This window comes from Daphnia pulex, chromosome 11, assembly GCF_021134715.1.
Source record: "Daphnia pulex isolate KAP4 chromosome 11, ASM2113471v1".
NCBI lineage: Eukaryota > Metazoa > Arthropoda > Branchiopoda > Diplostraca > Daphniidae > Daphnia > Daphnia pulex.
The window spans coordinates 5,754,467-5,770,220 of record NC_060027.1 but is presented as its reverse complement, the minus strand read 5'-3'; the positions used below and the strand labels follow the sequence as shown (position 1 = coordinate 5,770,220).

The 15,754-nt window shown below is 41.8% G+C and overlaps 2 protein-coding genes across 2 annotated transcripts; both read right to left on the bottom strand.

Annotated features, from left to right (window-relative positions):
* Positions 1–1,041: 1,041 nt before the first annotated feature.
* Positions 1,042–2,504, bottom strand: LOC124207655. The gene is made up of 2 exons (XM_046605224.1): positions 1,883–2,504; positions 1,042–1,826 (listed from the first exon to the last, which is right to left on the bottom strand). Exons 1-2 carry the CDS (start codon positions 2,502–2,504, stop codon positions 1,042–1,044), a joined length of 1,407 nt encoding a protein of 468 aa, XP_046461180.1.
* Positions 2,505–2,603: 99 nt separating this feature from the next.
* On the bottom strand, positions 2,604–5,372 carry LOC124207653. The gene is made up of 2 exons (XM_046605223.1): positions 3,071–5,372; positions 2,604–2,953 (listed from the first exon to the last, which is right to left on the bottom strand). Exons 1-2 carry the CDS (start codon positions 5,370–5,372, stop codon positions 2,604–2,606), a joined length of 2,652 nt encoding a protein of 883 aa, XP_046461179.1.
* Between the last annotated feature and the right edge of the window lie 10,382 nt (positions 5,373–15,754).

Genomic DNA, 15,754 nt, shown 5'->3' with positions numbered 1-15,754 from the left:
GCTAACGGAGAAGATCCAGCTGGTTCTTCTCATGGCGAGGAGGTCGTGAACGGATGGGTCGGATCGAATGTTTTTAAGAAATCGAGACACACAGCGGAATGTTTGGGCGTTGTCACTGTACATCACTGACACTGGGCCTCTTCTGGTGGAGAATCGACGGAAAGCTAATAGAAAGGAGCGAGCCGTCATGTCTTCGGTCAGCTCCAGATGAATCGCTCTCGTCACGGCACAAGTAAAGATGCACACGTAACTTTTCGGTTGCTTTTTGTTGACTGGTTGCGTTGGATCCGGTTGGTCGCCATCGTCTTCTTCTTCGGGAGCTTCTTCGGTGGGAAGCTCCGCTGCATCCGGGTTCTCTTCTTCTGGTGGAGGTTCCGGAATGACTTGTTCGACGGATGGCGCCGACTTGGATTTCCTTTTCGGAGTCGCGTTCTTGTAGTACAGCGGGCCAGCGAAATCGGTTCCGGTTATTTCAAATGCCTTGGCATCGCGGAGTCGGTTGGCTGGTAGCGGCGCTGCTATTTGTCGGAAAGGAGGTGAAGTCAGCTTCTGGCATTTCACACAGGCGTACCAAACGTTTCTCACTTGTTGGCGTCCTTTCACGATCCAGTATTTCTCTTTTAGTTCTGGCAGTGTTGTTTTTACTCCTGTGTGTGAATTGAATACATGTTTGTTAGTTATCAACATAGTTACGACCGGGTGATTTGCTGGGAGAAGGATCGGTGGTTGAATGTCTCGATCCCTGAGGGCGAGCGCTACTCTTCCAGTGACTCGGATGAGTCGATCTCGATTGTCCCAGACCGGTCGGAGCGATGCGATTTTCTCCTTTGGGTGAATCTCCAGTCCGCGCTGGAGTGTCCAAAAGGCCTTGGGATAGCGTTCGACTTGGAGCTGTCTGCAGATGGCTAGCTCCGCTTCGTTCAGCTCTTCGGTGACTATCTTGTCGATTGTAATTTCTTCTCCGGCGACTATGATGATTTCTTTTAGTTCGAGTCCTGGGCCGCGCGTTCTTTTCTTCATACGGTTGAGCGCTCTGTTGATTCAGGCTGTTCTGAAAAGTAGTTTTGTCCATGTAGAGATTTTTTCGAGGTGCCATTCAATTGGTTGAGCGGTTTCGATCGCTGCAAAGGAGACGGTTGCCGTTTTCCTCGTCTCCTCTTCCTCGATTTTCTCTTGAGTTTCGGTGGAATGGTTTTCTGGAGAATTCGGCCATTCGCTTTCTTCTTCTGTTAGCCAGGCTGGTCCGTGCCACCAAAGTTTCGAATCCACCAGCGCATGCGCTGGCGCTCCCCGCGAAGCGAGATCGGCTGGATTCTCCAATCCGGGGCAATGTCTCCACCACTCCGCGTTTGAAAATTTTCTGATTGTTTCTACTTGATTTCGTACGAACGGTCTCCAACGGTAAGGATCTCCTCTAATCCATCCAAGTGTGACGAGGGAATCTGTCCAGTAAATCGTTTTCCACGACTCGGTGTGAAGGGAGGTTCGAATTTTCTCTCCTAAACGGATTGCTAATAAAGAGCTTAGTAGTTCGAGTCTGGGTAACGTTACTTTCTTTTTTGGAAGAGGCGCCACTCTCGTTTTGCTGGCTAGGAGGATGGTGTAAGGAGTTCCGTTCTCCAGTTGGAGCCGTGCGTAGGCTACTGCTCCGTAGGCTGCCTCTGATGCATCGCCGAACACGTGAATTTCTGCGGAGACGATGGAAGGTTTTGAATAGCCGATCCATCGTGGGATCTCCAAATTATGTAGATCCTTCAGTCCTTTCATGATGCTGCTCCAGGTGTTCTTCACTTCGGGTGTGGCGTCATCGTCCCAACCTATGTCTCCTTCCCAAATTTTTTATAGATTATTTTTAAAAGTAAAACTGTGGGAGCTAGAAAACCAATTGGGTCGAATATCCTTGCTGAGATGCTCAGAATTTTTCTTTTGGTGATTTTTTCTCCAATCTCCACGGCTGCTTCCATTATAGATGTAGGGTCAAATTTAAATGAATCGGAGCTCGTGTCCCATCTAAGACCCAGTGCCTTGTGCTGGCCGTCAATTGTGGGCGAAAGGATTCCGACTATCTGGTTCGACATTTCTTTTTCGGTGAGAAAGTCACGGAGCTCTTTGTTGTTTGTTGCCCAGCTCCTCATGTTGAGTTGGGCCTCTGAAAATAACGTGACGGTTTCTTCCACTGTGGTTATTGCTGTTGGTACGATGTCTGCTCCTCCAAGGTAATCATCCACGTAAAGTTGCTCTTCTATTTGTTCGACTGTCTTCTGGAATCTGGGTTTGACTGAGAGCAAATGTTTATTAATGGTGACTCTTAAAAGAAATGGACTTGAACTTAGCCCAAATGGAACTCGCTTCCATTTGTACGCGATGAAATCGGAGTCGGGATTTTTCGGCTCCTTCGGCCATAAAAATCTGACTGCTTCTGCGTCTTCGGGCTGCAGCGCGATGTTAAGAAAGGCTTTTTCAATATCCGCAATCCAGGCAATCCGGTTCATCCGGAAGCGCATTAGGACCGAGAGGAGATCAGGATTTAGATTCGGTCCGGTCTCCAAAACATCGTTGAGGCTCGGCCCATATTTGGATCTTGCGGCGCCGTCGAAAACTGGTCAAATTTTTGTTGTGGCCTTGTCCGTCCGGTAGACTGGATGATGCGGTAGATAAGTGTGGAGGCCATCGTAATTGAAATCAGCCTCTTCTACGAATCCGTTTGTTATCAGTTGATTGATTTCTTTGGTGTAGTTGGCCAAGTCGACTGGAGATTTGCGTAGTTTGGACAGCATGCTTCTCAATCTTGTAGCTGCCATCTGGTGGTTGATTTCCAGTCTCCATCTGTCTGTCGTCCACGGGATTGGCGTGCAATACCTGCCGTCTTCGAATCGTGTGATTTCGTTGCAGAAGGAGCGGAATTGATCGTCCTTCTCCACAGCAACACAGTCGTTCAGATTGGCAAAATTCTCTAGACGCCAAAATAATGAGAGATCAAAATTCAATTTCTCCATTTCAAACCTTTTGTTTTCTTTTGTTGTGTCGTAAAAGCAGATCTGTTCAGAATTTTCTGGTAGTGAAAGGAGACTGGAATTTCCTGTCTCCCTGCTTTCCGACTTGTTTGATTGGATGGATTTCGATGGCTGTGAAGTGATCTGTGGTAGAGAGCGATTTGAATTGATTAGAAGTTGACTGACAATTGTTTGATTTTGTTTCGATGATTTTTCTTGCGATGGACCGCCGATGACTTTCCCAAGTTTGGACGTGTAGGCTCTGAGTCCGCACGGGCTGATAGTTGCTGGTTCGTTGAACATGATGTTAAACATTTGGTCCATTCCAACAAGAATTCCAACGTCCTCGTCTCCACCTTCACGTTCGAATCGGTCGTCTGCCAAATTTTCATTTTCCAGCCACAGCTTTCTTGCAAATTCTGTGGTTTGGTACGGGCCGGTGCTTCCAACTTTGTCGGTTGCTTCTAGAGCTTCAATACGCACCGTTGGGGCTCCTGGCCAGGTGCCCCGCACCGTCATCTCGACCACATTGTGAGTTTCTGCTGGAGGGGCTTCTGTCTGCCGGAAGGCCCTGGTCGCGATCTGTTCCACTTGGATGATTTTCAGTTGAAGTTCTTTCGAAATCTGCCTTTTAATCCATGTCCTATGGCTGCCATCGTCGAGGAAGAGAATCGCTCGGATTTGTTTTCCATTCGTGCCTGTAATGTAAACGGTTGCTGTTTTTAGGATAACTTCACCAAAGGAGCTTGCACACGCTGTTGTCGAGCTGCTCCCAGCGACCGGTTTGCTTGGAATTATAGTTGAGGATCCGAATCTGGTGTCTTTCTCGGCACACAAGGATGTGTGGTGCTTGGCTCGGCATCGTTGGCACCTGTGTGGATTAAAACAAACAGTGGTCTCGTGATGACCAAAACAATTAGAGCATCTTTTTTCGTTTGTGATGACTGCTTTTTTCTCTTTCAGCTCCATTGGGCAATAGATAGCCCAATGCATCTCCTTGCAGAACAAGCATGGCAGCATTGGCTTTCTTGGAGATGATGCTGTCGCTTCTCTCCTTGGTGGTGGACTGCCATTTCTTCTTGTTTTGCTTGAATGTTTTGATTGTGGAGTCGGCTTGCTGCTGACTCCGAGCTGAGAGGCTGTCGGTGTAGTAGGTGGTGTTGATTTGGCCGGCTGTTGAGAATTTTGGGCTGGCTTTTGTGTTGAAGCTCTCAGACGGCTGAGTCGCTCTGCGACTTCAACTTGCTCTTCGATAAAATTTAGTACTTGATCAATGTCAGTTACCTTGTTCGTTGCTGATTTGGCCCACTCTGCTTGGAGTTTGAGTGGGATCGAGCGCAAAATTCTTGATCCAAGGAGACACCCATGGCTGGCTCTTGCTACTCCCAGTGTCTCCAACGCATTGATGTGTGACTGGATAGTCAGCTGGAAGCACCTGAGTGCTGCGGTATCAGCTACGTCTTTTGCTGGTTGCAGCGTGTCCAATTTCTGTGTGTGGGCCTCGATTAGGACGTCCGTTTTGCCATATCTTGCCTTCAGGAGGGTGATTGCGACGGTGTAGTTGGCGTCTGTCAGCTCCAGGTTCTCCACGCACAGTTGTGCTTCGCCTTTCAAGTAATCTTTAAGGTATCCAAATTTTTGAACCGCCGGAATGGCCGATTCGTGGACGGCTGCGTTGTAACCTTCCCAGAAGGCTGTCCATTCGAGCACGTCCCCTTTGAACGGCTTGATTTGACGTTTTGGCAGTTTAGTTGACGCAACTGCGGCTGCGGCTGCCGGCGCTCCTGGTGCAGCTGCTGCCGGAATGGCAGCAATCAGTTGCCGGAACAAGTCCTGTTGATCTAGATTTTCTTGTTGCCGGATTGCTCTTTCTTGTGCTCTTGCAGCGTCTTCGTCGATTTTTTCTTGGGCCCTGGCAGCGTCTTGATCGGCCTTTTCCTGGGCCCTGGCTGCATCTTGATCGGCTTTTTCCTGGGCCCTGGTGGCATCCGCTGCTGCTTGTTGCGTCTGGAGCATGAGCTGTAGCGTCTGATCATGCCGTTTTCTTTCTTCAGCGTCTTGCATTTCTTTGAATTCTTCTCTTTTCCGTTTTGCGATCATGAGTGCGTCACCGACATCCTCTTCAACTTGGATTTGGCTGTCGATTTCCGCTTGAAATTGTTCTTGGGTCGCTCCTGCTTGCTCCATGTCTCTGGCGACCCCCTCTGAGAGTCGCTTGTATTTGCTGTACATGTTGCGTAAGTTGGATTCAGCTCCCAGCACTAGGTTGAGGATTGTGCGATCCATCTGTACGTTGTCGTACTGCTGGATGTTATTGATCCAGCGAGTGACATGTCCTTTCATGCCTCTCCGTGACGCTTCGTTTGTCGGAGTAGTCATCTTGTTTGTTTTTGAAAGAGAAAGGGATTTAGATTAGTTTGTTTTTGTTTAATTATTAATTGTTGAGCCTGTTTGTTTGTTTGTTTGCTTGAGGTGTCTGCTTCAAGTTTGACTGCAGCGCCTCTTGCGGTGTTGTTGGAGAGTGAAAGTTTTTCGTCTCTCCTTCCTCTCAATAGATGGCGTGACGAGCGGCGGGTCGGCTAAGTTTTGGCTCGACCCTCGTTCACCTAATCACCTTTGGAATGCTGCGTTCCTGTTTGTTGAGAGGAAAAGAAAAAAAGTTTTTATTATGGAGGTCGGCCTTTGGCTTGTCTCCCGTTTGATGTAAGAATGTTTTTTTTTTTGAAATAGAAAAGGTTAGAGTGAGATAATTGAAGAGTGGTGCATCCTGTATTTATCGACAATTCGACATCCCTAAGAATACAGTGATGGGAAATTTAATTTCTTATTGCTTTTCTAGTTTTCTGATCCAGGCGATCCTGGATTTGGATCGCTCCCTTGGTCTCTCCTTGAAGGCTTCTTCGAGACTCTCCCGCGTGTACATTAGCAGCCCCCTCCCTCTTGAGCGGCCTTGCTCTGCTTGTATTGGTGTTGGCGGGATAGGGGCTGGTGTCTGCTCTTCTAGTGACAGGCTGTCGCAGAGCACCTGCAGAGTGTCGTCGTCGCTGAAATCACCTCCAAATTTTTCTTCTTCTGTTTCCTCTGTTCCGCCAACGGCTCCCTCCTCTTCCACTTCGGCGGCTGCTTGGGCTGGCTCGATCGTCCGATGCTGTCTGGGGCCGGTAAACAGCCCCTTTGTGATACGGAAGTCTTGAACGGGCTTTTCTGTTAGTTTTTTCTTGATTTCATCCCACTCGGCCGGCGTCGGGACGTTTTCTGGAATAGGGGCGGTAGCGTCTAATCGCTCAAGAACCCGGCGTCGATTGGCTTCTTCTTGTTCCGGTGATTCTATGATGAATGGGCCAAGGAAAGGCACGACGGGTCTTTGCGGGACGATAGGCCGATTCCGGTACTCCTCTCGTCGACCTTCTCTTGTGTTTTTATAAAGCGGTTCTTGAATCGGGCCCGTCCATGGGGGAAGCTTCCCTTCCAGGCGGAGCTGGTTCCGCTTTCGTTTCTGCTCGGGCCTAATTTTGATGGAAAAAGGAGCCCGCTTTTGGAGCTCCGCTAAAGTGGAGCGTTGAAAGAAAAGACGAGAGAGGTTAAGTTGTGAAAAATAAATGTGGGAAAAAGTAGAGCCAGAGACAAAAAAAAAAGAAGGAAAAATTTATCAACGCAAGAAGAGCAGGGAGATTAATTATTCTACGATCTGATTTTAATTTTAATTTAAGAGGAAAAAAGAGTTTCAAATGTTTTTGCTTTTAGAATAATCAAAAAAAAGAAAGGAAGAGAGTGAGTTAATTAATATCAATGCTTTTACGATCTAAGAAAATTCAAAAAGGAAGAGTGAAATGCTTTTACTTTGAGAAAAATCAAAAAGAAGAGAGTGGAATGCTTTTACTTTTAAGAAATGAGAAGGATTTTACTGTTGAGTGTGTGTGTGTGTGTGTGTGAGGCGCTCAGATTTTCTGACGCCTCAGGCCGCCACGCGGTTTCTCAAAAAAACGGCGATGACGGCTAGACGAAATGTTGGAATTCACACACACATACACACTTAACTAAATTGATTGAAATTTTACTAGATAGGGACAGATTGAATTGATAGGGAAGCACAGTTTGTAGATGAGAGAGAGTCAGTGGGTCTTTTGTTGCCAAAGAGACCCGAACACTTTGCTGGGAAGCGTTCTCGTTTAGTCAGTTTCACAAAAAAATTTTTTGGTTCAGAAAGTTAGGTTACGAAGGACCATGTTCGGCAGGGAAGTGTGTCAAAGTTCTCTTACCGAATCTTAGATGAAATAAATTAGAGATGACACAGAATTGAGATTGTTCACCTGACTTTTATTGAGACTGACTCGATTGATGGATAGATTAAGACAGAGAGGGCCCGACCCCCTCTGGAACATTACATTGACACCAGGGGGGGAAGGGCACAAAGAATAAATGCAGTCAGGCGGGTGACAAGGGGCCACCTATCGGGGGCCCCGAAGATCGAATTCTCGTAGGTGAGCTGGAATCCGGGTCGTCCGGCCGGATCTCGTCGTCGGCCGTTGGGGATGCCTTTCGTTCCCAACACTGATGCAGTTGGTTGGCGGTTGGCAGTGACAAACAACAAACTTCGGCTTGCGAAAATTCGTGAAGATTATACCAGTGGGGCAATGTTGACTGGCGAAATTAAAGCTGAACTAATTGCTGTGCTTACACCGATCGTTACCAGTCATCAAGAAAGTAGGAGAAATATAACTGATGAAATTGTAAAACAATTTATGACTCCGCGTCCAATACACGGTTGAGGGCTCGTCGTCCGTAACGGGATACTAGGGGAAGAATCAAGATGGTAGCCTACGTCGGATTAGAAGCGATGATGGGCGTGGAACGATGGTAGTGCGTTGTCATCATTCGCTGTGGATTACATATGTTTCCTTGGATTTGACAAGTTTTGCACGGAGTCTCTATGATGGACGGTTGGCGTGTGAGAGGCGCGGGGTTTTGATAATGGCCAAACGAGCAATGATTCCTTTCGTTCTTGAAACTGCATTACATGGTGTTCATAGCTCACTCTCATTTTCTACCTAGATTTAACTAAAAATACTTGATTTCAAACATTTCAACACAATTATGGCGATTCCGTTTTCTTTGGGCTCGTTGCCAGCGAATTTGAAAAAAATGGAACACTATCTGGATATTGCTTCCGACTATGAATCGATAGCCTGTGCTGTTAGCTTCTGCCGTATGCATTTTGAAAGCATGGTATTTCTTCCGGCGTTAATATCCATCTTGTTTTCCCTCTTTAGGTCGATTGTACGCTCTTCAACAAGGTTTTATCCTTCAAAAAGGAAAAGAAGACCTAGATTATTTGCTTGATCTCATGGAGTGGCTTGGGTTGAAAAAAGAAGAGCTGAAATCCCTGAAGGTAACAAGATTTTAAGGTGAATTGGTGAAAATTAAGAATTGGTGAAAACTAAGAATTTAACTAATTAAAACTAATTATCAAGGAATTTAATATTAAACGGAAAGTTGAGTACCTTAAACAAAGCACATTTATCCTTGGCAGAACACGAAAATCATTCAGTCGTACTGTGCTTAACACACACATCTCAGACGGTCGTTGCAAGTTAAACGTCTCGAAAAAAAAAGACAGTATACAGTCATAGCTTCAAGAAGGCCACGTCACCGTGAGCACTTTCAACGGCCCTTCTAGACTTTCGCTGCAATGATGCAAACGGTATAGAAAGAAAGAAAGAAAAGTTCTTCTTTTTCTATTTTTTATACCGTCTCCTCCTACTTCTTGTCGTCCGTTTTCTCTCCGCAGACTCTCTACGGAAATGTTATTGCCGACTTGTAGAGTTTTTTCTTATATTTCGGTCGAGTCTTGTTTCTCTACCAAGAGAAGAGAATTAAGGGCCAGCAGCCCATCAACTCCTCCCCCGCTCCTTCCAATAGGCATAATGTTCCCCAAGCTAATGATAATGAAGCAGTAAACCTATTAAAAAAAGAAGACTAAAACACTTAGTGGAACATGGCATGGCTTCCAACGACCCTTCGAACAGCAAATGGACATAAAATAGTAACAAACAGACGCTGGAAAGACAATCCAGCCGTCAACATAATGTGCACGTTTTTCTGATTATTATTTATCCTATTCATTTTTCACCTTTTCTAATATAAAAACAAATTGAAATAAGGCCAATGAAATCCGAGCTAAAGTCCAGCCAGAAATCAAATCAGCTGGCGGCAGTCGGAGCGGAACGGGCGCATTGGCATCTTCACTGCCATCCGACGATGAGCAAATCAACGACATCAAACTGGATTCATTTGGTAATGCAGTCAAAGTAGCGGCGGGGCAGAGCGACAACGACTCCGGCCTCCTCTCGGATGAAGACGACGATGACGTGTTCTCCTTATATTAATCATGTCTGTAACATGATGATGTTCCAGCACGAAATAGGCCTACATCAAGACGCCATCACACCAGCGGCATGCATCGCCTAAAACAATTTTTGGTTAAATATTCGCGTGGTTTTGTAATTCTTTATTCTCCAAGACGACACAGTTGATAGTTTATTATTTCAAATTTCTTTTTTCGTCTTTTTATTACTTGTAATTGTTTTGATTTAGCTGCACAATTCCGGTTACAATCATAGTTAAGTGCTAAAAACTCTGGCCAAGTGTCCCGTACCTAAGATTTTTTTTTATTCTCCCGCTTTTCATCCAGAACCTAAAAAATGTTTCAAAACATTCAATCTCTGGTCGTGGTTAAATTACATTTATTATTTCCAGATCAATAGAAAAAGAGAGAAAGAAATAGAAAGAGACACAGCAAATTTTTGACATTTCTGAAATTATTTTTTCGACTTTTTATAATTTTCTTTTGGCATTCAAATTTTGCTCCATTGACATTCTAATCGCCATCCTCGTCGATGCTACAATCGGAGAAAGCATTCGAAAGGTCGCTATCTTCGTCCCAGGTGTTGTTGTTCCTCGCCTCCAAAGCCAACTTGGTCTTTTTGGCTTTCTTAGTTCGATGACTCGTTTGTGTTCTCGTTCAACTGTTTTTTTTGTAAAAATTTTCATTGTTACTAACTAATGTTTTATTTATGATAACTTACTTTCAGAATCTCCAGTATCAACACTCTTATCGCTACCAGAACCAGATGCAGGGACTCCATAAGAATCATCAGACTCGGCTTCAGAGGATTCAACTACGGGTTCCAAATCTTCTTCACCAGATGCTTCATCATCTGAGGCTGTAAGTTTCACAATTAATCTTTATAGTTATAAATGAATGAATGAATGAATCACTTACTTTCTTGGTATTTCAAGTTATTCTCATAAATTGTGGTAAAGCTGAAATGGTTTGTCTGACACCTTTAGAAATTAGAAGTAAAAAGACAAATTAAAGAACAATACCTCACAAACTTAAATAATTAAGACACTATTAACTGGGAGCAGAACACCATTTTCCTGGAACCTGGAAAGAAAGCAATACATATCAGCCTCAAAAACTAAATTGTGGCAAAAGTATTTTTATTTTACCTGTTCATGTTTTAAAGCAAGTTAATTATAAAGTTACAATTCTAGAGTTACAAATAAAGGAAACATTAACTCATTACTTTAGTTTGCCCTTCCTTTCGTTGTCTGTGGGGCATGGCGGATGGCGTTCTTCGTAAGTTTGATGACGTCATAATTGTTGGTATAAGAACTCAGTTGTTCGATGACGCCTGTAATTATGAAACAAAATAAACGTTATAATACAGGTAATGGATAAAGTACGGTAAAAGAGTCTACCGAATACAGCCTTTTTCATATTCGTACTCTCCAGTCCCCTTTTTGTTTCTTTCCCAGCACGTGGATTCCCTAGCCAATTAAATTTGGCTCTTAGATAAATGGAAATTACAAAATGCCAGGCCGTGATCACGGCGTCTTTCAAATCCTTTCCTCCGAGTTTTTTATTTCTTTCCCCTATTAAAATATAAATTTTAGGCACTTTTGAATTATTATGTTTGTTATTTTAACTTACAAACGCTATTTTGAAAGATAAATCCTTCAGCTTGGCTTCAAGAAAGTCGAATGCTGCCATGTCTTGCACTGTAAAATCAGGCAGTGTGATGTCATCTACACTTTCAGTGTTAATTTCACTCTATTCTAGCTTTGATAGGCGAGTGTTGACATTTTTTAGCTGCTGCAACATTTCTTCGGATAAAACAGTCAATTTGGTCAGTCCTTTAATAACAATTTCAAACTCCTTACTGGAAATGAAACCTATTAAGAACAATCAGTAAAGATTAGAGATGAGTACTTTTTGAAAGGAAATATAACTGTATACTTACTACTGTTATTGTGAGATTTGGGGGTGTCAAGATTGAAGTATGTTTTTGGACTCCCTTGATTCCCTTCCCTTACACCAGGACAAACAATATTGGTAGTGTGAGAATCTGTCAAGAAAATTAAGATGTTACTCAAGAGAAGAAATTAAAAACAAAAAACACAAATTACGATGTGTTTGAGAATCTGCACAACTAGTAATTGATGCACTTGGTCCAAAGTTCAAATCTGAAAACAACAACATTTAGTTTTAAAAAAGGAAGCCAATAAATCAATAACTATTACCAGTCGGTGGGAAGTGAGAAGTAGAGGCAGTATAGTTGATGGGTATTGGGCAGCAGTACTTTGTGCACTGGTTCCAATATAGTTTAAATCTGAAAACAACAATATTTAGTTTAAAGAAAAGAAAACAATAAATTACTGTGTTCTTTTTTCATCGATTTTTTTCTCCCTTTATGTAATGTAAATAATTCGATTACGCATAGTAGGTATTCAACTCATCTTTTTATTTCCAATTAAAAAATAGGCCCGTGTGTCGTCTTTTTTTAGGCCCGTGTGTCGCATGAAAAAAAAAGAGGGCCCGTATGTCGGGGCCCGTATGGTGGGGCCCGTATGTCGCACACCCCTTTGTGCACTGGTTCCAATATAGTTTAAATCTGAAAACAACAATATTTAGTTTAAAGAAAAGAAAACAATAAATAAATAACTATTACCAGTCAGTGAGAAGTGGGAAGTAGAGGCAGTAGTTGGGTATGCAGAAGACTTGTTAGTACTATACCAGCCATAACCTATACCAGGGTGAGACCCTAAATTTAACACAAAAATTTTACTCTTAAGAATTTTTCCTTACAAAATACAACACTTATATGTGTTTGGAAAGTGGGCAGCAGTCTGACAATTAGTTGTTGAACTTGCACTATTCCCGTAAGAATCTGAAAACATAAATAAATTATTATTATATTTTTAACAAATAACACCCAAAATATGCATATATACGAAGTAATTTGGGGCTCTTGCAACAGAGTTGGGAAGGTTCATTGTATTGCCAACGAATAATAGCAATCGATAAATACACCAGTTGCACAAATATTAAAACAGAAAGTATTGCAATCGCGTTTCACAACGGGAAAGTTCTTCTCGGGAAGAGTACGAGGGCATTGAGCATTCGCTACTGTAATCAAAAACTCTTACATTGTTCAAATCTTAATAGATAAGAAAAAACGACCAAGAAGCGACGGATAGTCATCCAACGAAACCTGGAACAACATCATCGACTGAAATATTGCGTAACTTACGTGCTGCCGTAACTCCTGAACAGGAGATCACCCTAAGCCAGTGCATCAGCAACCTCAAATTTAAATTCATCTTAATTTAAAATTTTGCTAAAAAAAAAAAAAAAAAAAAAAAAAAAAAAACCAGGATTAGAAGAAAAATGGAATGATGGCATTTGAGGTAAAATTAAATTTGAAATGATTAAATGTATTGCTATTTTTTTGTTTAAAGTCAAGATAGAAAACAATCGTTTTGATTTGCGAAAACTGAAAGTAAACACAAAATTTCATTTTTGTTTGCTTTTAGGTATCAAAGTTAAAGTGTTAAACATATTGAAATTAAAATCAGTTGAAAATCATTTGATAATCTAAGTTGTGGAACTATAAAGATATATGTCACATCTTCATATCATTAGGAAACGTGTAACATAAAATCATCGTATTTTCATAACAGGATTTCTTGAACAGTTTCACGCTTGGTATTGTCGTTTCAACGTTTACTTTTTTGCATAAGTTTTTCTGATATTCACAGGATAGACCAACAAACGTACGCGCGTACAAACGAATCTCGAGAGTGAATAAGGCGCTTTTTTTAAATGGTTATTTTAGTTGATTAGGTAGTGAATGAGTAATCTAAACTTTTCTTTACGTCTTACAGTTCCTGTTAACTGAACAATTGAGGCCCCATCGAGGTTTGTCTTTTCTCCTTGTCTTCCCCGCTGTGATATTGACTACGGGTATTGGATTGTTGAGGGGACGTGGATAATTTGTATTTGAATTGTTAATCTAATCGTTTCTTTCTGTCTTTTAGTTGCTGTTAACTGAAGTTCTGAGGCCTTTTTCGAGTAAGTCTCTCTTCATGTCTCCCTCGTTGTGTCATTGAGTGGAGGTTTTGGAATGTTGAAGGAAGGGTGATGATTCTTGTTCAAATTGTTAATCTAATCCTTTCTTTTCTTCTTCTAGTTCCTTTAACTGAAGCCTTGGGGTCTTATCCCAGGCAACAACTAATATTGCCCAATGTGAAGCCTATATGTTAATTTTGGGTCGGTTCACATTGGTTAATCCATATAAATAAATTGAGATTGGGCCATGGCTGGAAAAATAATGGGATTTCGTTTTCGAAAAGCCAAGTCAATATTAAATTTGGACCAAGTTTAGAAAATCAGTTTTAACAATGTAAATACCCCTATACCAACCAATGTCAATGCAACTTTGAGTTTTCAATGTTTTATACGTCGCGTATGACTAATGCGCAACCATCATATCATTTCTAATGAAAGAGTTCAAAGAAAGGTTAAGAATAGGAACAAGTTTAGAAATTCAGCAAAAATTACAAGTCTCTTATAGGTTAACCAACATTCTATCGGCACTGATTCTCTCAGCCTAAAACACAACTAAAATGGAGAGATTGGTAAGTCATTTGGTCAAGCTTGTCAATCCAATACAAAAATACCAGTCGAAGCCAATGGTCTGCCAACATTACACAACTGAAAATAATTCAGTGGTTGAATGCCAACATGAGTTTAACATATTAGGGCACAGCTTTAAAAGTAACCAGTGAAATATCAGGTTTACATCGGTAAACCAACATCCTGCGAATGCTGAAATTTCCAATGAAAACCTGCAATAATGACAACCTAGGTACAATATTATGCAAAACTCTGAAATCTAACTGTGGAAATGTGAGTCCTACATCGGAAAGCTAACGATCATATGTTGATATTGGTGTTTATTGGTTTTTCCTGTCTGAAAGGGTTGTTTTGCAAGAATATTAGTTTACCAACGCAACGATAAACTATGATTCTGATGACTCGTAACTTTTTGTATTATTGCAATAGTTTGGCCCAATGTTTAGTATTGGCCTTGTAGTTTAAATACACATTTCCGAATAGAAAATGAATGTTAGTAAAATCTTAATTTTCCGTTTTATAAGACTTGTGTATTTGTTATCGGTTAACCGGTATTTTGGTAGATTTTGCAAAAAAACTCCAGACATTCTTCTTGAATCGGCAATTCTTTGTTTGAAACGCCCAATTCTCTCAGACGGCACCATTTTTCTTCAGTGCCCTGCTAGCAATTTTACGTCGCCAGGACGGACTGTGTGTGTCCTTTCCGGACGATGGGATATCCCATCGGTCCGTCCTGAGTCCGTACGCGGGACATCCAAATGTCGCGCCCAAGGATGTCCCACCGTGGACAGTCAATGGACGTCAACAAAGGACATAGTAGGGAAAGAAAATTTTGGGGATTGAAGAAAAGAAATTGGCGCGGGTGAGTCGGGTCACCCATCCAACTACTTCTTTCACCGATGCTGCTGCATTTTTATTTCTTTGCCACGTCTTCATCTGATGTGGCATATTTCCTTATATTAATTGTACAACGAATAGAATAATAACCTAGTTCTTATATTTGCACTTAGTAATAAAGTTTTAGATTGAATTATTGCAACAATATTTTAAGGAGGAGAGAATATTAAATATGGAATAAAGCGAAGATTTTATTTCAATTTAATATTTACAAAAATTAATGTATTTTTTATAATTACAAAGAAATCATATCGTAGATTTACAGATAATTAAGTTAAAATAATGTTTTATTACACCGCTCATCTCCAATATGATATTTATAGACTTTATCATGTATGGATTATATACGGTGGGAACTGGGAAGGTAGATGGATGTCAACAGGACATTCAATATTTATTGTCCTAAATGCGTCCAACTTTTCCATCCTTCGGACGTAAAAATTGGACGTCTATTTGACGACCAAAAAAAATTATCCTATGGATATCCCTAGTTGTTCCCAAAAGGGCGAGACGTCCCTTGGATGAAGGGACTAACATAGGATATCCTATGGATATCTTGTGCTAGCAGGGTGAGGGATCTCAATAAGTCCTTGTCACCTTTAAACATGTATGAACAAATCAATACACATAACGATGGTAAACGATGAAGCCACTTACTCCCTGTTAACAAAACTCTTCCGTAGAATGTACGAATTATTTCAGTGTCTTCGTATCCTTTTTGCTCGTAAACAGAGACAGAAATGAGACTGTAAATGTCTGGATTGGTCAACATATTAAGATTGAGAATGTGATCAAAATCGATACAGGTGTAAGGAGTTGGTTCAGGATTTCTCCACAAGACAACCGCATAAGTATCGCAGAACGTATCGCCAAGTTTGTCGTC